This window comes from Lotus japonicus, chromosome 3, assembly GCF_012489685.1.
Source record: "Lotus japonicus ecotype B-129 chromosome 3, LjGifu_v1.2".
Lineage (NCBI taxonomy): Eukaryota > Viridiplantae > Streptophyta > Magnoliopsida > Fabales > Fabaceae > Lotus > Lotus japonicus.
The window spans coordinates 84,541,986-84,567,873 of record NC_080043.1 but is presented as its reverse complement, the minus strand read 5'-3'; the positions used below and the strand labels follow the sequence as shown (position 1 = coordinate 84,567,873).

The window sequence follows — 25,888 nt, the reverse complement described above, 5'->3', positions numbered from 1 at the left end:
GGTTTTTTATTAACATTTTTTAACGCTAGACTTTTTCTTAACTTGCATTGAAAATGAAAGGTCATTTTTTATGTACCAAAAATATGAAAGGTCTTGAAATATATTGACAACAATGTATTAAATAATTCTTTTTTTCGATACTTCGGAAAAATAACAGAACAAAACAGAAACTACAAACCACCCACTAAGTCATATAGGAGCAGCGTTTGTAAATCCGGCCATGGCTCCTCCATCATCGTCAAAGGGGTCGGTCTAGAGAAATACTTGGCCAAGTAGTCTGCAACTCCATTGCAATGACGCGGAATGTATCGTAATGAAACACTCCAATTCCTCTGCAGCAGCTCCACAATCTGTTGAACCTCTAGGACAAACCTTGCAGTATCTGTGTCCTCAATTGCAGCCAATAACTCCTTGCAATCACTCTCACATATCAGGTCTCGGATTCCCTTGCTCCAAGCCAAGCGTAATCCATCCCGCAAGGCTATAGTTTCTGCCAAGAAAGCATTACCCCCACAAACATGAGATGCAAAGCCACACATCCAAGCCCCATGCTCATCCCGCAGCACCCCTCCAGAACCCATAACATCTTCATGTTCACGGAAGCTCCCATCTATATTTAGTTTTAATTTCCCTGGTGGTGGCCTCTCCCACTTCAGGTTCACTACCTCCCCTCTATCTACTGTCATTCCAGACTTGCTGCAACGTTTGAAGTCCTCAAAGTCCTGAAAAATTCGCCTCACGACTTCTTGGACTGACCCCGGGTTATCCTCAAAAATTCTTTTATTTCTCCACTTCCAAATGCCCCATAGACATGATAGGAACAGCAGCTCATGGGTACCTCGCGCCATAACTTCAACCCAGGGCCCTGCATCAACACACCAGAAACCACTCCACGAAGGTGCCCCAATTCTGAGCCAAACCTCTCTTGCGTGAGGGCATTCTCGCAAGCAATGAATAACATCTTCACTATGGCTTGAGCAGCTTCCACAAGCTGCATTTGCTGCAATATGACACCTGAAACGATGCCTATTAGTGGGGAGAGCTTCATGAATGATTTTCCAAACAAAAAGTCTAATTTTCTCTGGGACACCTAGCTTCCAAACCCAGGAGTAGTTTCGACTCCCAGACCTGTCCCTCTGACTCGCATTTAGCCAGGCATAGGCTTCCTTCACTGTATATTTCCCTGTTCTTCCCGGTTCCCAGACCCAACTGTCAACACGATTCTGAACAACCTGAGGAGTGATCCCTTGCAACCGGGCCAAGACTTGAGGAGGCAAGGGCGTATATACCTGGTCCAACACCCAGTTCCCATTATGAACTAGGTCTCCCAAAGTAAGTTGCGTATCTGCGATGTTCACGTAAGGAATCTGATTCGCTATTTTCCCCATCCCACTCCAATCAGCGTACCACAACGATGTTGTTCCAGTCCCCATTCTGAAGTTGAACCCCTCCTTAAGCCTGTCCCGGGCTTTGAGGATCCCTTTCCACACTGGCGACGCATTCTGGACTTGCTGGACTTGCATCAGAGATGAATTAGAGAGATATTTTTCCCTCATCACGCGAACCCACAACTTACCCGGTTTATCAATGAGGTTCCAAACTGCCTTGCCAAGGAGAGCTGCATTAGCATGATCCATATCCTTAACTCCAAGCCCTCCATATGCCTTCTCCTCCGTAACTATATCCCAGTTAATTAGGTGCCATCCTCGATTATTTTTCTGTTTTGACCACAAAAACCTTCTCATAGTTTTGTTCAGCTCCATGATAATTGATCTAGGTAACCAGAACACTTGCATCATGTAAGTTGGAATCGCTGCCATCACTGACTTAACCAAACAAGTTCTCCCCGCCAGATTCAGCATGCTGCACTTCCATGAAGACAGTTTCTGTTTTACGTTCTCCAGAAGGAACTGAACATCCATCTTTCTCATGTTACCACTTTTGAGGGGGAACCCTAGGTATCTGCCTAGGTCTCTCACGAACGGAATTGGAGCAATCCCAGAAATCACATCACGGATCCCCGGCCTGACTCCCTTAGAAGTTATAGCCTTGGATTTCTGCAGATTAATTTTCAAACCTGAACTGTTACAAAATTGTTGTAATGTTTGAGCCACCAAATTTACCTGTTCAGAAGTAGCCTGGCAGAATAATAGGACATCATCTGCAAAGAAGAGATGAGAGATCGGGTGACCGCCATTCGAGACTCTCACTGGTTTCCAAGCTCCAGAATCTACCAGCTCCTGAATTCTGACCGAAAGCCTCTCCATAACGAGCACAAACAAATAAGGGGAGATCGGATCACCTTGGCGGAGACCTCTTCCAGGTTTAAAGGGGGTTAGGCGCTTGCCACTCCACAGCAAGGAAATCTCGAAAGAGCTAATGCAGCACATGATCAGCTCCACTATCTTAGGCGGAAATTTGAAAAGCACAAGGGTTTCCTGAAGGAATGCCCAAGACACACTGTCATAGGCCTTCTCTAGGTCAATTTTAAATGCCAGACTTCCCTTCCTTGAGGTAGATCTGCTCATATGGTGTATCACTTCTTGAGCTACAAAAGCATTATCCATTGTACCCCTCCCTGGTAAGAAGCTACTCTGCATTGGGCCTATGATCATGTCTAGGAAAGGTCTAATTCTGCTCGCCAAAACCTTTGTTATAATCTTGTACGTCACATTGCACAAGCTTATGGGGCGGAACTCACGAATCGTGGATGGATTATCAACCTTAGGAATTAGCACAACCAAGGTTTCCATCAAGTCTGTGTTTACTATGCCTGAGTCAAAAGCTTGTTTCACCATCCTCCAAAGATCTTCCCCTACTCGGTTCCAATACTTTTTATAGAAAAAAGGTTGAAACCCATCCACTCCTGGAGCTGTGAAAGATTTCATTGACATTAGGGCCCTTCTCACTTCCTCCTTCTCAACCGATTCACCCATAAGGTAGCAAGCCGCATCTGATAGCTGAGGAAAAGCTCCATGGGGAAACGGCGAGCCTTGCCAATTCGGGTCAGCAGCAAAGAGATTTTGAAAATAAGTTTGTGCTTCCATAGCTAACACATTTGGGTCCTCACACCAATCTCCTGAAGCCAACTTTAACCGATGGATTTTCTTTCTTTTCCCTCGGAGCACTGCCTGAGCATGGAAGTATGAAGTATTACGGTCTCCAAGCCGAACTCTATTATCTCTAGCTTTTTGGTACCAAAGAATTTCTTCTTGCTTCAAAATATTCAGGAATTCATTCTGCAGCTGGGCTTCAAACTGCACCAAATCAGAGGAGATTTTAATGCCTAGTTCCCGCTGCACACCTCTCAACCGCGCCTCCACTCTACGCTTCCTCCTATAGATGTCCCCAAATACGTGCTCGTTAAATGAAAGTGAATCTGTGCGCACCCTTTGCAGCTTGGTTTGGATAGAATCTTCATCATTCCTCCAAGCATTTTCCACCACTGTCTGGTACTCAGGGTGCTCCGCCCAAGCTGCCATGAATTTAAATGGACAATTCCCATGGTTCCGATGGTTGGCGCCACAGGAGATGAGCAACGGACAGTGATCTGAATGGACCCTACTCAGGCACTCAACATAAGCATTTGGAAAAGCCACCCTCCAGTCCACATCCCCAATTGCTCTGTCTAATTTTTTGGATAAAACTAGCCTGTTGTTATGTTTCCTAAACCAAGTGTACTTACCACCCACAAGGCCAAGGTCTATTAAACGACATTCTTCCATCATAGCAGCAAAACGAGCGGCTCTAGCTCCATAGAACTCCCCCCCCCCTCGCACTTCAGAAGGCAAGAGGACTTCATTGAAATCACCAGTTAGGAGCCACGGTTGGACTATCATGCTCCTAACCTCCGTTAAATGATCCCACAAAAGCCCACGCTGACAGGGGGTAGGAGAAGCATAAATCGCTGAACACACCCATGAATAACTTTCCCTCCACAGTTCGAAGGTTATTGCTTGGCTGTGGTGACACAACACTCTAGTGGACACAGCAGTGCTGTCATTTTTCAACACCCAGATTCCCCCTCTAAAACCGACTGCCTCTTCCAGGAAGATAGGAGAGAAACTCAGAGAGTTCCAAAAATGACGAACTCTGGCAAAACTGCAGCGAGGTTCGACGATAATGCAGATATCTGGTTTCTTATGTTGCACCAGATCTTTCACATATAACTTGCCATTCTCATGCATGGCACCCCTAATGTTCCAAGAAACAATAGTAAAGTCTTCAAACTCTATCATTAAATATGTACAATAATTAGGGGACATAGTCCCTTGGCCCCCAACGAGGCAAACATAGGGTTTACTTATCATGAATTGTAATTCCCATAGGCCTGCTTGAGCCTGCAGTATCCCTATTTCCATTAGCAGGGAGGTTTCTTAACCTTGCCATGTAGTCATCTATTTCTCCAAAACTCTCACTGGAACCCCCAAAAACAATTTTGTTACTACTTGAGGGCCCCATTTTAATTTCCTTTGCCTTCATATCACGCACCGCTGTCTCCCACTCTTCTCCACGCGCCCTTCTCTTTTTTGTATCACTTGTTGAAGTTGTTGCGAGCCCACTACCAATGCCAAATTTCAAGCCTTGCACATTCTTAGGCTGAAGACTAGGCAGCATTGACTTCACCTCCTTGGATTTTAGAGCCCCATGATTGGTTTTTGATTTATGCTGCCCATGATTAGCATTAACTCCCTTGTCTTTATTGGTTTTGACTTCCACTTTTTGAGCCATCTGTTTCGTCAGTTTCTTTTTCTTCTTTGAAACCACCATCCACTCACCAAATATTTCCTCTGGTGGTTTCAAATTTGAAATCTTTTTCTGTGGGCCCCCCTCCTTAGAATTAGCAACTTCCATGCAATCATCATTATTGGTTGCCACAATTGTCGGAGATTCCATCACCTCATGGGCAACCGTTTCAATGTCGTTTCTGGGCTCGGGTTGCACCTTGTGTCCGCCCGCCACGCTGCCTGGCGGCGTTGAGTTAGCACCCTCTTCAACTGACATCCCGTTCTCCTTCACCTGCGGTTCTGCTTGCTCTTTCTCTTTCACCTTCGATTGAGGTGGAGTGGTGCATTCCCTGCTCCTGTGTCCATAGCACCCACATTTGGTGCAGATGATGTGAAGACCCTCATATTCTATGTTGTACCAATAATCCTCAATCATGATTTTCCCGTAGACCGGCTTGGATAAATCCAGTTCGACACAGATCCTTGCAAAGCGACCTCGTTCACCTCGTAGCGTGTTGATATCTACTCGAATTGGCGTACCAATCACTTGAGCCACAGACATCAGGAAGCTTTCGTCATAGAAAGCCACATTCAATCCTGGGATACGAATCCAGGCTAGAGTCTTCTTCACTTTTGCCGCTAGTGAAATGAATTCCGCACTCCAAGTGGATACCGCTAGATAATGATCAAAGATCATCCACGGACCTCCCCCAATCACCTTATTACGATCCTCCACCACGTCAAACTTGACCATGAAGAACCCATTTCCCACATCCAACAATTCAAAATCTCCTGATAATCTCCAGGTAGACGCCAGCTTAGCTTTCATCACCGGGTATCCCAATTTTTTGCCTAGAAGGCACACCACCAGGGCCTCTTTCCAAGGAGCACACATGTTCTCAATGACAGACTTATCCACCACAATTCTTGGTAGTCTCGGGTCACCCCCCACAAATTCCATTCTCATCTTTCCCTGCTCAAAAAGATCCACTCTTTCCTTCGGGGCATCAGCCTTCGCCCCTCCCATGAGTTTGTCCCTGAATGACATACGATGCGTTTTCCCGTCCCCTTCCGGGGGCTTTTCCCTGTGCAGAGAACCACCACCACCGCCGTCCGGGGGGTTGGAGGCTTGCGTCTCCATCTCACAGTCCATAGTTTTATACAAGTGAAATAAAAAATTTAATCTAAAATTTCAACTCATCTTAATTAACGATGTGTCACCACTCATTATTTTGATAAGTTGATCGGACCATCACGTTCGGCAAGCATCAAAGCTGAGCAATTTTTCAAATATTGAGGATAATATCTAAATTTTACTATAGTGAGAGATAATTTTTAAACTTTACCTATATAATTATTCAAAAAAAATATAGAGACTAAAAACATAATTAATCCTACTTTCTTAGACTACCCACAATGGTGTTGAATGTGGGCAGTTTAATGTTGAAAGTGGGGTTTAATGGTGTTGAAAGTGAGTGTTGAAAGTTGGAGGGAGGAGAGAGGTGTTGAAAATTTTCAACACTTGTGAAACCTGCAGCATGGGACACGTGGCACGGCCTGGCTGGTGATCGCCAGGCGCGTGCCACACACGCGCGGACAAGGCGTGTTATGGGCAGGGCGTGGCAGCAGGCGGGTCCCAGGCGGACCGGTGGTGGGACGCGTGGCACGCGTCGGTTGGGCACCGTGCGTGCCACGCGTCAGAGGAGAGAGAGACGGTCTGATGAGTGACGCGTGTCACGCGTTGATTGGTCCGGGCGATTTTCTTTTATCCTAATCTTTCCAACTCAATTATTTCATTCAAAAAAAATTTTAAAAAATATAAAAAATTTACCAAAATTCATGATTTTTTTTCTCTATAAATAGAGACTTGGTTCGTTTGATTTGGACACAGAAAAAAAAACCAAGTTTTCCATCATCTTATTCATCTTAATCTTTCTACTATCCCCTTTGTTAAGTGTTTTAATTTAATTTACGTTAAAAAAATATTACGTTAATTTAATTTAATTTAAATAAATAAAAAAAACATTAAATTAAATTAAATCGATAATAGTTTGTTTAATTTAATTTTTATCGTAAATTTTAATTTTATGAAATCATAAAAAGAAAAATATAAAATTAAATCAAAATATGAAATAAAAATGGTGGGGTAGGGGGTAGGGTGTTGAATGAAAAACCATTGGAGTGGGTAAAAGTTGAATGAAGTGTTGAACTGGAGAGAGAAGGTGATGTGGAGTGTTGGGAAGAGAAAAAGTGGAGTGTTGAAGGTGTTGAATGTTGAAACCATTGTGGGTAGTCTTATAGAAAGTTTCTGTACAAAATTTGGAGGAAAGATGTTTAAATATAAAATAAGAGGAATAGATGTCAAGTCAAAGGACGCAGGAGACACAGTATTGTAATCAAAGGTGCTAGAAAGGTCTATGTACTAAGCTATGTGACTGTCTTTTTGGGAGAACTTGAAATGACTCCACACTAAATATCATAATTAACTTTATTTATTTATTTATCGGTGCATTGAAACGTTGTCGTTGTGCCCTTTAAACTATTTATTATAGTTTTGGAAAAGCAAAACAATATTTTGTGAAGATCTGTGTCTTCCAAGGGAGGAAAGGAGGAGTTTGGGTTTGGGTGCTGATAATGTTGAGGCAGATAAAGCAGACTTGTGTTTTAGTGTCTCTGAGTCCCACACCGGTTGAACTTTCAACAAAACAAGTGTTTATAAACAAATACCGAACATATAAGCTCGTCCCTTCGGGGACATCCGATAAAATTGGAACGATACAGAGAAGATTAGCATGGCCCCTGCGCAAGGATGACACGCACAAATCGAGAAATGGTCCAAATTTTTTTGATTTTTGATTTTTCTCTTCATTCAGCTGCTGTGTTTTGCATTCTGCATTTACCTTCTTCATCTTCTTCTTCCTTTAAGAATGCATTAGCCTTTACATCTCTTGTTTTTAATTGATAAATGATGCAGCTATGATTTATGTTTCTTCAGCTTTGTATGAGTCCCACACCGGCTGAGCTAAGCAAATTCTTTTTTTTTTTCCTCATTCAAAGATGAATTTTCTTTCTTTCTTCTTCACAGGGCTTTAATTTCATTGTGAATTTGGTGACACATGGTGATGGAGGGAACACAAGTTCACAACACAAGGGGTAAATACATTTTGTTATTGCAAAATTCCATTACCAGAATACATACATGCTTACAAGTTACAGCCCAATTGATAAGTACCAACCTTCAAAAGATCTTTTATTCACAAAATTTTGATATGGTTGACAGATGAAGTTTAGATGGCATGGAAACATGATTTAACCTGATCTCAACTCTCAAGTATTTGAATTGTTGTGTTTAAGAATATCAACATAACTCTCTTTAATCAGCAGATTGCTTTCATGTATTTCAGTGCTGACAATGGGGGGCTTAAGGTTCTCTAGTTATATATCTGGCAGTTTGGGGCAATTTCTTTAGGCAATAAAATCTAAAGACACTATTAATTCAATTAACATTCAAATTAAGTTCTACTTTGATTTAATAATTGTCCTCAATCTTTTGGTAGAAAGCGCCTTAGATATCAAAACTTATAGAAGGCTCGGTGATATGGCCTAAAGGATAATCTGACTCCATATCATACGCAGCTCGAATTTGTCTATATCAATATATCATGGTAGAACATAAGAACCTGACTGTCCTTGTCAAAATAATAAGGAAACCTCTACAAATAGTATGAGAAGATAGGACAATTTTATCTTGTTTATGAAGATTGCTAAACATGCTTATTTATTTCCTCAAAATTGTTCTAGCTTCTTTGAAATTGTTTTTAGTTTCAGGTGATCCTTTTCGTGTGGATGTTAATTATTGTTTTGAATTATTTCTCTTCCCAAATTATGATATGTTATCAACCCAGAAAAATGGAGCTGATGCCAAGGGTTAATATTGCTGAAGCTGAACTATTACAAATCATGGTTGTATTGAAGAATACTAACCGAAGCAGATTGCTTTATTTCAGTAGGCAGATTGATTTACTTAATTTATTTGGAAATCAAAATTTTGGACTAGATTTGGGTAGGGTGTGCCAGGCCCTTGCAGTAGTGTAAGGCATGAGCGACGCTTGAAGATCCCAGCAGCAAGCTACTGAAGTGGACCTTCCCCCTAAAAAAATTAATTTAATATCATGTGAGTCATTGACTCACATATCAGATATTAAACTGATAAGAACAGATACTACACTTGATCTTAGCCAAAAGGCCGAGAAAGGTATGCTTATTACACTGTCATGCCTCTGGTTTTATATCTAATGTATGTGCTTCAGTTGTTATGCACAAGCAGGGTGGGACATGAGAGGTGATGCAGCAATGAGAGGCAGAAATGTCATTCACTCTAGAAGTTTTGCTTGCTGCTCTAAATATACTCCTTTACTCTCTTAACACTACTACATGTGTAAGTGTCCTAATCCTATTGTGTGTTAGATCCCCCTCTACTTTTTTTTATGCTTGTGTGAAAGATTTTACACTTAGTCCTTATGGTCTATTAACTGTTTATTCTTGAAAGAAGTTATCTAATATAAACTCGAAGGATCAACTTGCAAAAAGAAAGTAGTGTTTATTGACAAAAATCTCTTCCTCTGGATGAAATGTAACTCCTTATGGTCTGTTAACTCTCACTTCCACCCAACTCACTTAAATTTTTCAACTTTACTTTCCATGTTACTCTTGTTACCCTTTCCCTCACCATAAATCAGTTGATTACAGTATTTCCTTTAAATAGATGGATACTCATGCATGCTAATATCTGTATTAAATGTGCCCAGACAAAGTTTATAGCCAAAGTTTTCTCTAAGAGTGGTGCAATGGATGGATCCCCTTATGAAATCTTATGTTAATAGAATGCAAGCTTCAACAAGGGTAGTACTTCTAAAGACTTAGTACTCATGCATAGAATTTTAGAATTTTCAAGGGTCATTGTTCTGTGCCAATGATACCTTGGCTGTACCTAGATAATGAGGTTGTGACTACCCTTGAAAAAGTTAAACTTGATTTGTAGGTCACCCTTGAAAGAGAAGACCATTCAAAAATTAGCGTATGCCACTAATTGTAGAGTGCACACGGTATTCTTTAGTAAAAGGCGAAAGAATAGTTCGCTCTGTGCACACTACATGGCTCCGTGCTTTGATAAACACAACATCATAGCTCTTATATATATTCTCATGCTAGGAACTGTTAGCAACTCTTCGGTGTGGGACTTAATTACAAGTAGGCAAATCATGCTTCACTTACAAACACTTACTGATACTTAATTTGAATAAAGGTTTTGTGCATTAGCTGAAAAAGATTTTGTAACCATACTATTCTTTCTTTTGTTCTTACCCAATGGTGATGCAGTTAGAACTTACAAGTGGTTAGCAGAATATTGGTTAGTCAATTTAGGCCAAGGGATCATACTATCTAGTTGGGATTCTATCAGCAATCATGTTTGCTTTTGAATTGCATTCTACTGGGAAAGTAAAGAAGATCCTTGTTTATTTGCATAGCCTTGTGACTATTGTCATCTTCACAAATATTGCAATCTGATACTTTCCTATTTTCTAAAATACATAATTTGTATACTAGCGCTCTGGCTGGGGATGGTATTTCCAGTTATGCACTCATTCAAGTAAGGAGGATAAGGTTGTCCAGAAGATACCAACAGGAAGATGAAATCAGGTTTTATAAGGAGTAAACAGTTTTAAGAATTGTTTGGTGTCTGAGACTGAGAGTGTGTTTTGCTTTGCTTGCTTGCTTGATGTTTTATTATGCGTCACATTTTAGTCCCACACTGAAGAAGCATGAGAAGGGAGAGGGTAGAGTCTGCTATATAATAGAAGGTAGGTTCAACATTACAACATACTTACCTGGACGGGGTCAATGGTTGATCATGAAGGACCATGGCCTAGGGTGGTGACTTCCATTGCACTTAGGAAGGGTGCCACTTTAAGGTCTACCCAAGTGGTGGAGCCTACGTCATAATTTGTGGTAGTGGGGGCCTGCGTTCGCGCGGCCCCCTCCAATATTAGTTAAAACTTTTGATTTCCCCCTCAGCCTTCTGTGTTGGTGCAACGCTTTGTTGTGAGTGAACCTGAAAAACTTGAGAGCCAGGCCGAAATCAAGAAAAAAATGAGACAAGTTACAATCGTGATTAATGACATATTGGCACTAGAGTTGGTCCCATACTGAAGAAATATTAGGGGGCACGTTGAGATGAAAGTTGAGATGGAAGCATTTATTTAGTCCCACACTGGAGAAACATTAGAATTTATGCAGAAAAGCATTGATGTCATGTTATGAAGAATTTCCTTGGCAACCATTCAGGTACACTATCTATCAGAAAAGAAATAGATGTTACTCAGTGTTTATACCTGACACCATATTAGAGCTTTTATATAAGTTCTCATGCTATGAATTGTCAGCATCTCTTTAGTCACAAGTCCTCTTGTCTTCTATAATTATGGATTCCCTTTGCTAGAAGAAGGTTGAGCCTTCTTGTGAATAGTACTTAGAGAGAAATTCTTCACTATTTTGATTCCACTTAATTTTTTACTGTCCTCTATCTTTCATTGTCCTCTAATGCTGTTGCAGTTAGATGTGGTTGGCAGAATAATGATGTTATCTGCCCAACAAAAAAAAGGAATTGATGGCTCTTCTAGGCCATTAGGAAGAGATGAATTTGTGGTTGAAGCAGAGTATTACTGAAGAAGGGAAAATATTCCTAGCAGTTGGGACTTGGGACAAGGAAAGAATTTCCCTTAATGGCTGAATGAGCTTGACAGGAACACAGTTAGATCCCAGGATGAGGCTAGAATCATGTTTCAAGACCTAATTGTCATTGCTTTTACATATCAATGTCTGGTTTCCTTCTAATTTTAACTCTGCTCTCTCAACCAAAAGATGTGATTCAAAAAGAAATTGATATGTTTTAGCAGTTGTAGAAACATGGCATACTGAGACTTGTTTAATTCTGGATATTTGCCAATACTAAGAAATTTCCAGTTCCTGTGTCATTTTGTTTTTCTAGAAAGTATCTTGGAATATATTTTGGGTTAAGTCTTACAAGTGAGCAGAACAATATGCATTGAAGAGAGGGAATGGATATTTGGATTGAATTGTGTTGATAGTTAATTGTTTAATTTTGAGGGAGTGATGAGGTAATAGTTATGACAGCCGAGGCTGGGATATTGACTGCTGAAGGAAGAGTGTATCCCAAATGTGTTACAGTGAAATACCATTGTGAATTTGATGACTGGATTTGATGAGAAATGGCAGGCTTGGAGGGAACACAAAGGGTGATTACAATTTGTTATTGGAAATTGTGATGGTTGAGAGATATAGAGTTTGGCTGGCATGGGAAAGATGATTTACCAACTTAACTCAGCAGAATCCTTCTAGTCATGATGAATTCCATGTTGAAGAGGGGAGGCCGGAGGGGGCTTAAAGTTCTCTAGATATATATATTTGAATTGTAAAATATAATTGGGTTAACACTATGAATAACTTTCTATTTAGAATTAAAAATGTTGAACTAGGTTTGGGTGGGGTGCGCCAGGCCCTTGCAATAGTGTAAGGCATGGGCGACGCTTGAAGATCCCAGTCCAGTAGCAAGCTACTGTAATGGACCTTCCCCCTAAAAAAATTAATTTAATATCGTGTGAGTCATTGACTCACATATCAGATATTAAACTGATAAGAACAGATACTACACTTGATCTTAGCCAAAAGGCCGAGAAAGGTATGCTTCTAACATTGCCATGCCTCTTTTTATATCTAATGTGTGTGCTTCAGTTGTGATACACAAGCAATGTGGGACATCAAAGGTGATACAGTGAGAGGCAGAAATGCCATTTACTCAGAAATTTTGCTTGCTCATATGCTCTAAATGTACTTCTTTACTCTCTTAATACTACTATATATCACATACTGTCATTCAAAAGGGGTTATTTTGTTCAAATTTGGAGTTATTCTGAAATTGTCCTAGTGTGTTAGATCTCCCTCTACTTTATCCTATGCTTGTGTGAAAGATTTTACACTAACTTCACATGGTTTGTTAACTGTTTGTTATTGGAAGAAACTATCGTATATTCGTATATAAACTGGAAGGATCAATTTACAAAAAGAAAGTAGGTTTTATTGACAAAAATCTCTTCCTCTGGATGAAATGTAACTCCTTATGGTCTGTTAACTCTCACTTCCACCGAGTGGGGCTTTTTATTTTGTACTCACTTGAATTTTTCAACTTTACAAGTTTACTTTCCATTTTACTCTTGTTAAACTTTCCCTCACCCTAAATCAGTTGATTGCTGTATTTCCTTTAAATAGATGGATCCTCATGCATGCTAATATCTGTATTGAATGCGCCCAGACAATCTGGTTAAGTACATGGATCCTCATGCATGCTAATATCTGTATTGAATGTGCCCAGACAATCTGGTTGGATTGGCGTCGATGAGTCTATAGCCAAAGTTTGCTCTAAGAGTGGTGCAATGGATGGATCCCCTTATGAACTCTTATGTTGATAGAATACAAGCTTCAACAAGGGTAATCCAAGATATGCATTTGATATATTTAGAAAGCAGGTTCAAATTGGTTCCAGATAATAGCTCTAATGTCATGTTATACATATACTTCTCAAGACCTTCAAGGGTAGGATTTTAGAATTTTCAAGGGTCATTGTTCTGTGACCATGATACCTTGGCTGCACCTAGATAAGTAGATTGAGACTACCCTTGTCCCTTGAAAAAGTTAAACTTGATTTGTAGGCCACCCTTGAAAGGGAAGACCATTCAAAAATTAGCGTATGCCACTTGAAGTAGAGCGCACACGGTATCCTTTAGTAAAAGGCGAAAGAATAGTTCGCTCTGTGCACACTACATGGCTCCTTGCTTTGATAAACACAACATCATAGCTTTTATATATATTCTCATGCTAGCAACTGATAAGATTAAACCTCCTTTGATCCAAGTTTATCGCCGGAAAAAGAAGAATTTCAGGTCTGGAACCACCATGGGGGGTGGCGCAGCCACTACTGTGGCCATGGAGACTGCTGAGCAGCCAAAACAGCAAGGAGAGAGGGGAAATACGAATTTGGCAGATGGATAGGGGCAGTTACCAGTCTGTAGTTATTAGGAGTTAGCAGTTATTATGTGTGTATGTCAGTTTGAATTCAAAATAGAAACTGCACTATGCAGTTGTATAAATAATAGATGTAGCCTATTAGATGATCATCCAGGAAATTATAAGTTTGGTAGTATGGAGAGAACAGGCTCTCGAACTCCTGCTGTATTGTACTATTCCCAGTAGAGATTCTTCATCTCTGCAGTATCAATAATAATTATCCATTATTCTATTCCCCTATCTTATCATTGATCGTCTTACAAAATATGCACATTTCTTGGCCTTGGGTCATCCCTATACAGCTACTGAGGTTGCTGCAGTATTCCTTCAAGAAATTGTCAGGCTCCATGGTTTTCCTTCCTCCATTGTATCTGATCGAGATCCCCTTTTCTTGAGCAATTTTTGGAAGGCACTTTTCCGAGCAGCAGGTACTCAATTGAAATTTAGTTCTGCTTATCATCCCCAAACTGATGGCCAAACCGAAGTTGTCAACCGGTGCTTGGAGGTGTACTTGCGCTGTCTTACAGGTTCCAAACCCAAAAAATGGGTTTCTTCCATGGGCTGAATTCTGGTTTAATACTAATTATAATGCTTCCAGCAAAATGTCACCTTTTCAAGCCTTGTATGGGCAGGATCCTCCTCTTCTTTTCAAAGGTTCGACCATTCCTTCCAAGTTAGATGAGGTTAATAAACTTTCTAAGGACCGGGACGAATTGTTGGCAGATTTGCGAGACAACTTGCTTAAGTCTCAGGATATCATGCGTACATATGCCAACAAACACAGAAGACAAGTGGAATTTGAAGCTGGCGATTGGGTCTTCTTGAAGTTGCAGCCTTATAGAAGGCGATCTTTGGCTCAACGAGTTAATCAGAAACTCAGTCCACGATTCTATGGGCCATTCCAAGTGCTAGCCAAAGTTGGAGCTGTAGCTTATAAATTGGACTTTCCTTCCCATAGCAGAATTCATCCGGTGTTCCATGTCTCTCTTCTTAAGAAAGCCATTGGCGATTCGTTTCAATCTCAGCCCTTGCCTCCCATGCTATCTGAAGATCACGAGTTGCAAGTTTATCCCGAATCGGTTCTCAATGTTCGTGAAGATTCTCCTGGTAATGTTGAGGTTCTGATTTCCTGGCAGAATCTTCCTTCTTGTGAGAATAGTTGGGAATCGGTGGCCCGCATTCATGAAGCCTTTCCAGACTTTCACCTTGAGGACAAGGTGAATCTTCAAGGGGGGGTATTGATAAGATTAAACCTCCTTTGATCCAAGTTTATCGCCGGAAAAAGAAGAATTTCAGGTCTGGAACCACCATGGGGGGTGGCGCAGCCACTACTGTGGCCATGGAGACTGCTGAGCAGCCAAAACAGCAAGGAGTGAGGGGAAATACGAATTTGGCAGATGGATAGGGGCAGTTACCAGTCTGTAGTTATTAGGAGTTAGCAGTTATTATGTGTGTATGTCAGTTTGAATTCAAAATAGAAACTGCACTATGCAGTTGTATAAATAATAGATGTAGCCTATTAGATGATCATCCAGGAAATTATAAGTTTGGTAGTATGGAGAGAACAGGCTCTCGAACTCCTGCTGTATTGTACTATTCCCAGTAGAGATTCTTCATCTCTGCAGTATCAATAATAATTATCCATTATTCTATTCCCCTATCTTATCAGCAACTGTTAGCAACTCTTTGGCATGGGACTTAGTTACAAGTGTGCAAATCATGCTTCACTTACAAACACTGCTTTTGTCATCTACAGTTATGTCTTGAACTCTTGGTAATTATTTCAAGTTACTGATACTTAATTTGAATAAAGGTTATGTGCATTAGCTGAAAAAGATTTTGTAACCATACTATTCTTTCTTTTGTGTCTATACTATTCTTTCTTTTGTTCTTTTGTTCTTTTGTTCTTTCTTTTGTTCTTTTGGGAAAGTAAAGAAGGTCCTTGTTTATTTGCATAGCCTTGTGACTATTGTCATCTTCACAAATATTGCAATCTGATACTTTCCTATTTTCTAAAATACATAATTTGTATACTAGCTCTGGCTGGGGATGGTAATTTCTCTACTGATCATAACTATGCATACTTATTTTCCTATTTGGAGTAAGAGGTGAACTTTTGCCTTTAACTCTAAAAGAAGGCAAAAGGCCTTAGTTATTAGAACTTAAAGAAGGCTTGGCGCAAATCTATAGGGCCTAAAGGATAACCTGATTCCACATAAGATAATAGACAGATTATGCAGCTTGAATTTGTCTATATCAACATATCATTTTAGACGAATACAAGAACCTGACTGTCCTTGTCAAAATAATATCCAAATAGCATGAGAAGATAGGATTTTTGACTTGTTTATTAAAATTGCTAAACGTGCTTATTTATTTCCTCAAAAAAATTGTTCTAGCTTCTTTGAAATTGTTTTCAGTTTCAGCTTATTCTTTTATGGTGGATGTCAATAATTGTTTTGAATTATTGCTGTTCCCACATTATGATATGTTATCATCCCAGAAAAATGGAGCTGATGCCAAGGGATAATATTGCTGAACTGTTGTTACGAATCAAGGCTGATTCCAAGGGATAGTCATGGTTGAAGACCCAATTGCCATTGCAAAAACATATATAAGATGCATCAATTTCATTTGAGCAATGGATCAAATAAGGAGGATAAGGTTGTCCAGAAGATACCAACAGGAAGATGAAATCAGGTTTTATAAGGAGTAAACAGTTTTAAGAATTGCTTGGTGTCTGAGACTGAGAGTGTGTTTTGCTTTGCTTGCTTGCTTGATGTTTTATTATGCGTCACATTTTAGTCCCACACTGAAGAAGCATGAGAAGGGAGAGGGTGGAGTGTGGTATATAATAGAAGGTAGGTTCAACGTTACAACATACTTACCTGGACGGGGTCAATGGTTGATCATGAAGGACCATGGTCTAGGGTGGTGACTTCCATTGCACTTAGGAAGGGTGCCACTCTAAGGTCTACCCAAGTGGTGGAGCCTACGTCATAATTTGTGGTAGTGGGGACCTGCGTTCGCGCGGCCCCCTCCAATATTAGTTCAAACTTTTGATTTTTTATTTCCCTCTCAGCGTTCTGTGTTGGTCTAACATTTTTTTTGTGAGTGAACCTGGTTTCTGTGATCTTTAATTTTTGTGTAGGTACAAAATCAAGATAAAATTGAGACAATAAAATTTTTTGGACATGTAATTCAACATATTAGGGCTAGAGTTGCAATATTTAGTCCCGTACTGAGACACATTGTCACTAGAGTTGCAGTCCATACTAAAGAAGTATTAGGGGCACGTTGAGATGATAGATGAAAGTTGAGACCGAAGCATTAATTTAGTCCCACACTGGAGAAAGATTAGAATTTATGCAGAATAGCATTGATGTCATGTTATGCAGAATAGTATTTAGTCCAAACACTGCTTTTGTCATCTACAGTTATGTCATCTACACTGCTTTTTATATCTAATGTGTGTGCTTCAGTTGTGACACACAAGCAATGTGGGACATCAAAGGTGATACAGTGAGAGGCAGAAATGCCATTTACTCAGAAGTTTTGCTTGCTCATATGCTCTAAATATACTCATTTACTCTCTTAGTTCTACTATATATCTCATACTGTCATTCAAAAGGGGGTTATTTCGTTCAAATTTGGAGTTATTCTGAAATTGTCCTAGTGTGTTAGATCTCCCTCTACTTTTTCCTATGCTTGTGTGGGAGATTTTACACTAACTCCTTGTGGTCTGTTAACTGTTTGATATATGAAGAAACTATCTTATATGAACGGGAAGGATCAATTTATAAAAAGAAAGCAGTGTTTATTTTCTAAAATCTCTTCCTCTTGAGCAGAATTTGAATGAAAAGTAACTCCTTATCATCTCTGTTAACTTTCACTTCCACCCAATGTGAGACTTCTTTTTATTTTGTACTCACTTGAATTGTCAACATTACTTACCATTTTACTCTTGTTCCCCTTTCTCTCACCCATTGCTGTTTTTCCTCTGAATAGATGGATCCTCATGCAAACTAATATCTGTATTGAATGTGCCAAGACAATATGCTCGGGTTCGGTATTGATGAGTTTATAGCCCAAGTGTGCTCTAAGTGTGGTGCAATGGATCCCCTTATGAACTCTTATGTTGAAAGAATGCAAGCTTCAACAAGGGTAATTCATGCTATCTTGTCTATTTATTTAGCTTTGGTAATCTTTGATACTCCTCTTCACTATCTTACATATTGTTATGCTCTGTTCTTAAAATGGATAAGATACATCCAACTACTGTTGATCTGTCCAAGATAATTTCACTGATGTGATGTTATACAGAATTTCCTTGGCAACCATTCAGCTACTATCAGACAAGATATAGATGTTACACAGCATCTTTTAGACTTTAGTTTAGAACGGAAGTAAGGATGCACTTCTCATTACTACCACAATCATAAATTGAACTAGAGTTGTAGGTGACCCTAGAAAGGGAAGACCATTAAAATTGTTCAGTTTCAACTTATCATTTTTCACATAATGTTAAACTTGTTTCATGTTATTGCTCTTCCTAAATTCTGATATGTTATCAACCGAAAAAAAAAAAGGAATTGATGGCTCTTCTTGACCATGAGAAAGAGTAATATTGCTGTTGGTGGAAGCAGTGTATTACTGAAGAAGGGAAAATACTCCTAACAGTTGATACAAGGAAAAAGGATCCAAATATGGGAAGTTACTCATCAAGGCTGAATGAGTTTGACAGGAACACAATTAGGTCCTAGGATGAGGCTAGAATCATGTTTGAAGACTCAATTGCCATTGCAAAAACATATATAACATACATCCATTTTGTTTAAGCATTTAGGTCCCACGATGAGGGTAGAATCTTGCTTCCGCTTGCATGCTGATAATGTTGAGGCAGAGCAGATAACTTGGGCTATAGACAAGAGTGGTACAATGGGAGTGGTGCAATGGATCCCTTTTGTTGAGAGAATGCAAGCTTCAACAAGGGTAATCAAATTGTTCCAGATAGCACTGATGTCATGTTATACATGAATCTCCTTGGCAAACATTCAGGTAGTTCTCAAGACTTGGTGGTCATGCTTAGGTTTTTAGAATTTTAAAGGGTCATTGTTCCGTGCACATGATACCTTGGCTGTAACTAGATAATGAGGTTAACAGGTTGTGACTACCCAAATCTCAATATCACCATCTCAAAGTTTAAAAGTTGAACTCGATTTGTAGGTCACCCTAAAAAGGGAAGACCATTCAAAAATTATCGTATGCCACTTGATGTAGAGTGCACACGGTATTCTTTAGTAAAAGGCGAAAGAATAGTTCGCTTTGTGCACACTACATGGCTCCGTGCTTATACCTAACACCATATTAGAGCTTTTATATAGTTCTCATGCTATGAATTGTCAGCAACTATTCAGTGTGGGACTTACAAGTAGGCATACCATGTTCAAGTCACAACTTGTCATTCTTTTGTCTTCTATGATAATGCCCTGATCTTTGGTAGTTATTATTCTGAGTTAAGGATTCTTAAATAATTTGAAGAAAGGTAAGCTGCCTAGGCATTAGGTGAGAAAAATCCTGTAACATACAATTATTTCTTTTGTTCTTAACCCTTGCTTTAGAGAAAATTAGAGTATACCAACTATTTCAGTTCTTTTGATTCACTTTTCTTCTCTTCACACCTGATCAGTCCTTGAAAGTTAGAAAATGGTCCAAATAACCAATTGGTGAATTTGACCCCTCATGAGCAAAACGATATGTGAGATTAAACACCTTCAACCCTCAAACTTGGACAAGATGTAAGAGATAAATAGCAAATTAGCTCTTATAGATTCAAACTGAAAACATCTTTTAGACATTTGTTTTGTTAATTCTAGAGGACCTCTTAGAATTTGTACACTTTCTTGTGAATAGTACATAGAGAGAGAAATTCTTCCCTGATTCGATTCCGCTTAATTTTTTACTGTACTCTATCTTTCATTGTCCTCTAATGCTGGTGCATTTATATGTGGTTGGCAGAATATTGGTGAGTTAGTCAAACTGTTTCACTTTCTCATCAAGGCTGAATGAGCTTCCCAGGAACTCAATTAGGTCCTAGGATGAGACTAGAAACATGGTTGAAGACTCAATAGTCATTGTAAAAACATGAGACATAGTAGTTACACTGTTACAGGTTGATGAGAGAGTGCAAGGGGTAATTTAGATTAAATGTAGAACATGTTTACATTTGCAGCTTGTAGGATGACAAATTTACATTTGTAGCTTGTAGGCGTATGTTAGCGTCTGGAAATCTAAAGCTTGTATCATCCAGTGTTAAATGGGAATTCAAAATTGCTTTTACAAATCAATGTCTGATTTCCTACTAATTTTAACCATATGTACCAACAAAAAGATGTTATTCAAAAAGAAAGTGGTATATGTATTTGTAGTTCTTGAAACATTGTGCTGAAACTTAGTTCATTGTAGATATTTGCTAGCATTACTCAAATTCTTTTTATTGGTAATGAATGACAGAAAATATACAAGTAAACCAGCACAGCAAACATTGAAGGCTAATAGGCTATCTAGCGACGGGCAGGCATGGATCACGGCCCCCAAGTCATTTTTTACGGATTATACATATTTATATATATAACTTTTTTGTTCTTAGTCCTTTTGTACATCTTTCAGAATGTAAGTATGTTATTATATTCATTGTTTTTGTCCATTTACCTCAACTAATACTTGTTGTAGCAGTTAAATAATTTGATGAAATTCATGAGTTTTTTAAAAAAATTAGTTGATATAATCAATGTGGTTTGTGTTTCACTAAAAAGCCATGATAAGTTACAGAGCAACAAGCAGTCAAGATAGTTGAGGAACATGTTTGAATCAAAATGATACTCTACAATGTCGTGGCAAAACTAGATGAAGTTCACAATTTAAATCAATAATAAGTTTGATAAACACATTTGGTGCAACTGCTAGTGTTCTTGAAAATTATAATGAGAATGCATCTAATTCTTTTTGACAAAGAGATGCGAGAGCGGTTTTTCATAAATTGATGAAACTTTTGAACTTGTTTATGTTAAAATAATTCAATTATGCTGAGACTTATTCCATTGTGCTCACATTCTTTTTTATGCTAATGAATGACATAAAATGTACAAGTTGCTTCTTCAAAAAAAAAAACATAGCAGGCTCAGGGGGAAGGCTACAACTACAAGGATAAGTAATTAAGTACTATGGACAAAATAGGAAGACTATGGTGAGACTCTTTGACAAACTTCTTGATGATTTAGATCTTAAAGCTGCACCTGTTAATAAAATGACCACTCTCGCCCCAAATGCTCAAGTACACCTCCAAACTCATGAGAATATGCTATTTTTCAACTTCCTTTCAATTTAATTTAAGATTTGCTTCCTGTACTCAGGTTTTAAAAGTAGTGTAGCATAACGAATTGGACAACTTAACACTAAACATTCATTATTGGAAATATTTGTAACATGCACTTTTTAGAATATTGAAAATTTGAAATGTTTGGTTTGTCTTGAAGATTTTTTAATACTGAAAATTTTAGCTTTGAAAGGATTGGCCTCATCGTGTTTTCAATTAACTTCTTGTCTCTGAATTTATTTTGGCAATTATCTAGTAGAGCAAATGACCTATTCAAATTACACCATTTGTGTAAAAAAGCCCGTGTTTACATGTTCACACATAAAACTGCACCAAATATCGAACAACTGGGACCAATTCATGGTACATGCTTGCACATAAAACAGCGACAAGAAAACAGGATCAAACAAACCAAAAATGCCAAAACCAGCATGAACCGATTCTTTAATTTAATGAACATGTTCTCTCATGGTTCAGTGAAAGTGTGAAACCGTTATGATTTTCCTATTTATAACAGTCTTCTTAAAATTCTTAAATGCATAGGCTTAAGACTCCAAATTTGTAAGTGTTGGTAACTGCATCAAATTAGAGGCCAGTTTATCCCTTACACGATTTTTTAATTTATATTACTTGCAACCCCTAAGCAAAAGAGGTTTACAAACCAAAATGTCTACTTTACAATAAATAGACTTTTAGGCCAATTAGATTTCATATAAGATAAAAATAATATCTTTTGAAAAGCTAATAGAAGTGAAATTAGAAAATTCAGAAAATGAGACATTGCATGTGCACATAAAACCAGTGGAACTTTATCAACATCCAATAATTGTCCCTGCCCATATTGCGAGTTGTGAAGGAGATAACAAGCGCACTTGTTTACCAGAGTCTGCAGATTCACCTATTTCAAATAACACTTTTTTTGGATTATTATTTTTGTGACTTTTGTTAGATCATATTGAGAAATATGCAACTGAAATCCACCGGCATTATTTAATGTGCCTCGTGCAACACATTTATATAATCGGATGATTTTCCCACTACATAAGAAACGTCCTTCTTGATTTTGAGGTATCTACAGGGGGTGATTCTAGTGATAGCTTGCAGAAAGACATCAAAACATGTACTTAGATTTCAGTACCACCAATAAGAACTGTCTATGATTTATTTACCAATGTTGTCGTGCTTATGGAAGGCGCAATTAATTCAATACCACCAATACCATCACTCCGATATCAAATTTAAACTACTGTGGGGTGGGGTAAAAAGAAGAGTATACTAGAAAAATAACAAAATCCAAATCAGAAATACCACCGGAAAAGAGTTTAACATGAATTTCAAGTGCATCAAAATTTGAAAATCACATCATGGAAATAAATTTGCTTAGCTGATAGTAAAATCTCTATCACCGAACATCTCACTCTAAGCCACAAGTGTGCTGGCAGTAGTTGATTCACTGCAACAGATAATAAACCAATTATTAGAAAACGACAAGACAGTAACTTACATCCTGCAGGTAACAGCAAGAGAATATGGAAGGCAGTAATAACAGAAATGAGATGCAACATTGCAATTCTGTGATTGATGAACATTGATATATAGCCCGGCACACTAAGAATACTAAAATCAGACGCACACAACAGAACAGAAAGCAAGTTGCATACAATTTGCCAAATCCTTGTATTGTTTTATTTGGTCGCATACTAATCAGTATTTACTCCTAAAAATAACTAACAAAAACTCTAACCAAGCAACACAAACTTTCAGAGCAGAGCATAAGATTTTGGAGGGCAATTAGTACAAAAGTCAAGAGAATGCAGCATGCATGACTGCAAGCGAGCCTTGTTAACTAATTTAACTCGTTCAAACAGCCATTGATAAACATTTAACATAAAGAATTTTTAAGAACAAGGTGCCAAAAACTACCCCTGAACAGATATAAATAATTAATGATCGAAAACTTAGTTTAAAAAATTAATATCAATTGTAACAAAAATGAAATGTCAAGAGGGTATAGAGAGACATTGAAAATAAAGAACCGACAAAATCATAAACAAAATAAGAAAATCAGCCCTTAAATACTTAAGGAAAGGAAAAACAATGGACAAATTTTGTAAAAAATGCCAATTATAAAGAAGATAAAGGTTAAATACTTACTACTTCCAGACAGGTGGGAGTTTCTTTGTCTTCTTATAGTAACGAGCAAGGCGGTGGATCCTGCTCTCAACCAAAATTAATCTGAATTTAGAATCCTTGTCCTTTCTATTCCTCTCCAAGTGCTTCCTGATTGAGACTGCCTTCTTGATCAGGTGATACAGATCTTCAGGAATTTCAGGAGCAAGTCCTAAAAAATCACAAAAGAGAGATCAAAATATACTTCCGCAAGGCAATACTTTAAACAGCAACAAGGATGAAAGAATACCATGAGCCTTCAATATACGCAGAATCTTGCTTCCAGTGACACTCTTCACCTGAGCGATTCCATGAGAGTCACGAAGAATAACACCAATCTGAGATGGGGTCAAACCCTTCTTGGCAAACTTGCAGATGTTCTCCTCAACCTGTACAATCAAAACATCAGACAACAAACTCAACAAAATCCAAACCAAGCTACTACGTTATTAACATAATAAAATTTAACATAATACTATAAAATGAAAACAAAAAAACTAAAGTGAAAATCCTATCAGTTATCCTGAGTATAAAGAGTACCCATTAACATTTAAATGCACCAGTAAGGGTAACAGGCAAGAAATGTTCATTTCATCCATGCCCAGTTTAATATTTGACATGTCAGGAAAAACAAATTGACCACTCTAAACTCTAAAGTGACTAATGAACTTCAAGAGTTACAACCATCAATGAAAAAATCAACTAAGATTGTGATCAAATACACAAACAATGATAATAAACTATGAAATGATAAATGTTAAATTTGATCACAATCTTAACAAGCCCATTTGTAATTGATTAGAACAATCCTGAATTTCTGCCCAAATCCTAACAAGCCCATTTGAAATCGATTACAAATGGGTTTGTTGCTTGTCTCTATTACGTTTGGAAATGCGTAATAATCAAAATACATTTGTGCCCAAACCCGTAATAATCAATATATCTCTCAGATTGTGATCAAATACACAAGCAACAGTCCTGAATTTCTGACCAAACCTTAACAAGCCCATTTGTATTCGATTATAATAAAGTGAAACAACCAACGAATCACACATTACAAAAACATGAATCGATATATGAAGGCTGAAAATGAAGAATTAAAGCAAAAGGGGTTTAGAATTCTGACATCTTGAGAAGCGATCTTGAGCCAGCTGGGTGGGGAACGCTTGTATGGAAGAGCTGAACTGGAAATACCCTTACTGAAATCACATTGAACGAAACAGCACAAAACTACGTTAGAACAGAGCGAAAGAGATAGAGAGAAGAGAAGCGTGGGAAGGAGAAGGTGGGAACTCACCCGCCACTGTGCATACGCCCCATGATGGTGAGTGGTTGAGAAGGACACCGTACTCCGCTTGCTGCGCCGCCGCCACCAGAAGAAGAAGAACTGCAACGACGAGATGGAAGGAGTGGAACACTGTGAATGTAAATATGAAGGAGGAAGCTAGGGTATGCGTCGTTAATTGGATTAGGCCCATATAATCATTTGTTGGGTCAGGCCTCGTTTATTTTTTATAAAATAAAATAGATTGAAAAATAAAAAAATATAACTTAATATTGAAAACTCAAAACAAAATTAAAATTAAAATAATGTAATATTTTAAAATTATTGATAAAAAAATAAAATGCCTTCATTCTTGGATTAAAAATCAAGCTCGTAGCCAGCATTGTACCAGGTTTGTTGCTTGTCTCTAGGGCGTTAGGAAGATCCTTGGTCGTTACGAAAGGTTTGCGTTATATGCGTCATGACTATGATAAGTTTGCAAGGTTTATGTCTCCACACATTCTAGACATGGGGGAGTTTTGCTTGAAGTCTAGATGGTATCCTCCTCCTTGTGATTCTATAAAACTAAACGTGGATGATAGTTATAGCGTCGGAGATGATTCCATATGATGGGGTGGTCTCGCTCACGATGAGCAGGGGCAAATGGTTGTGTCATGTGTGGATTATGTGTTTGAGGTGGGTGGAAATTCCATGATTGTGGGGGCTTTGGCGTTACGTGAGGACCTCGTCATGGTTTGGAACCATGCCTATATGGATGTGGATTGTGCGAAATTGACTATAACGCTAGCAAATTCAGATAGTAGGAGGTTCCTTCCATGGATCCAAGCAATTGAGCGAATGCTTAGTAGAAATTGGAAGGTGAGTCATCGTCGCGTGCCTAGAGAGTGCACTGCACCTTCGAATTGGTTAGCCAAGCTAGGGTCTAGTTCTCCCGCTGCTGGTATTAGTATAGTAAACGTGCCTCATATCATACTGTCATACAGTGCCAAAGACTCATTCTGAGAGATTTATTGTTTGTTCATTAGTTGTTGTTTTAACTGTTTGTTTTCCGAATAAAAAAAATAGAGAAAAACTTTGTAGAGAATGACAAAGGACCACTTTGATCATTTTTATGAATTGAAAGGAACTAGTTTCTTGTTAATTGAGGAATACCTTGATACACAAACAAATATGATCATTTGTAAGAAATGG

The 25,888-nt window shown here is 38.6% G+C and overlaps 2 protein-coding genes, 1 long non-coding RNA gene and 8 other non-coding genes across 11 annotated transcripts; 4 read left to right on the top strand and 7 right to left on the bottom strand.

The window, feature by feature from the left end:
- Positions 1-4,299: 4,299 nt before the first annotated feature.
- LOC130744885 (uncharacterized) lies at positions 4,300-5,880 on the bottom strand. Its single transcript, XM_057597045.1, has one exon. The coding sequence runs from the start codon at positions 5,878-5,880 to the stop codon at positions 4,300-4,302; it is 1,581 nt and encodes a 526-aa protein (XP_057453028.1).
- Positions 5,881-7,352: 1,472 nt separating this feature from the next.
- Positions 7,353-20,632, top strand: LOC130746675 (uncharacterized). The gene is made up of 4 exons (XR_009022169.1): positions 7,353-9,165; positions 17,877-18,032; positions 18,715-18,926; positions 20,382-20,632. It is a non-coding gene; the product is annotated as an uncharacterized LOC130746675 (long non-coding RNA).
- Positions 7,470-7,572, top strand: LOC130709715 (U6 spliceosomal RNA). The gene has a single exon (XR_009010188.1). It is a non-coding gene; the product is annotated as a U6 spliceosomal RNA (small nuclear RNA).
- Positions 8,791-8,986, bottom strand: LOC130709698 (U2 spliceosomal RNA). The gene has a single exon (XR_009010175.1). It is a non-coding gene; the product is annotated as a U2 spliceosomal RNA (small nuclear RNA).
- On the bottom strand, positions 9,771-9,886 carry LOC130709707 (U5 spliceosomal RNA). Its single transcript, XR_009010181.1, has one exon. It is a non-coding gene; the product is annotated as a U5 spliceosomal RNA (small nuclear RNA).
- LOC130709618 (U1 spliceosomal RNA) lies at positions 10,608-10,768 on the top strand. Its single transcript, XR_009010097.1, has one exon. It is a non-coding gene; the product is annotated as a U1 spliceosomal RNA (small nuclear RNA).
- LOC130709687 (U2 spliceosomal RNA) lies at positions 12,290-12,490 on the bottom strand. The gene has a single exon (XR_009010164.1). It is a non-coding gene; the product is annotated as a U2 spliceosomal RNA (small nuclear RNA).
- On the bottom strand, positions 13,516-13,631 carry LOC130709714 (U5 spliceosomal RNA). Its single transcript, XR_009010187.1, has one exon. It is a non-coding gene; the product is annotated as a U5 spliceosomal RNA (small nuclear RNA).
- Positions 16,749-16,909, top strand: LOC130709640 (U1 spliceosomal RNA). The gene has a single exon (XR_009010119.1). It is a non-coding gene; the product is annotated as a U1 spliceosomal RNA (small nuclear RNA).
- LOC130709710 (U5 spliceosomal RNA) lies at positions 19,095-19,212 on the bottom strand. Its single transcript, XR_009010184.1, has one exon. It is a non-coding gene; the product is annotated as a U5 spliceosomal RNA (small nuclear RNA).
- A 1,895-nt stretch (positions 20,633-22,527) lies between the features above and the next one.
- LOC130746674 (40S ribosomal protein S13-like) lies at positions 22,528-24,868 on the bottom strand. Its single transcript, XM_057599372.1, has 5 exons — positions 24,710-24,868; positions 24,539-24,611; positions 23,663-23,801; positions 23,398-23,584; positions 22,528-22,696 (listed from the first exon to the last, which is right to left on the bottom strand). Exons 1-5 carry the CDS (start codon positions 24,730-24,732, stop codon positions 22,663-22,665), a joined length of 456 nt encoding a protein of 151 aa, XP_057455355.1. The 5' UTR covers positions 24,733-24,868; the 3' UTR covers positions 22,528-22,662.
- Positions 24,869-25,888: the final 1,020 nt, after the last annotated feature.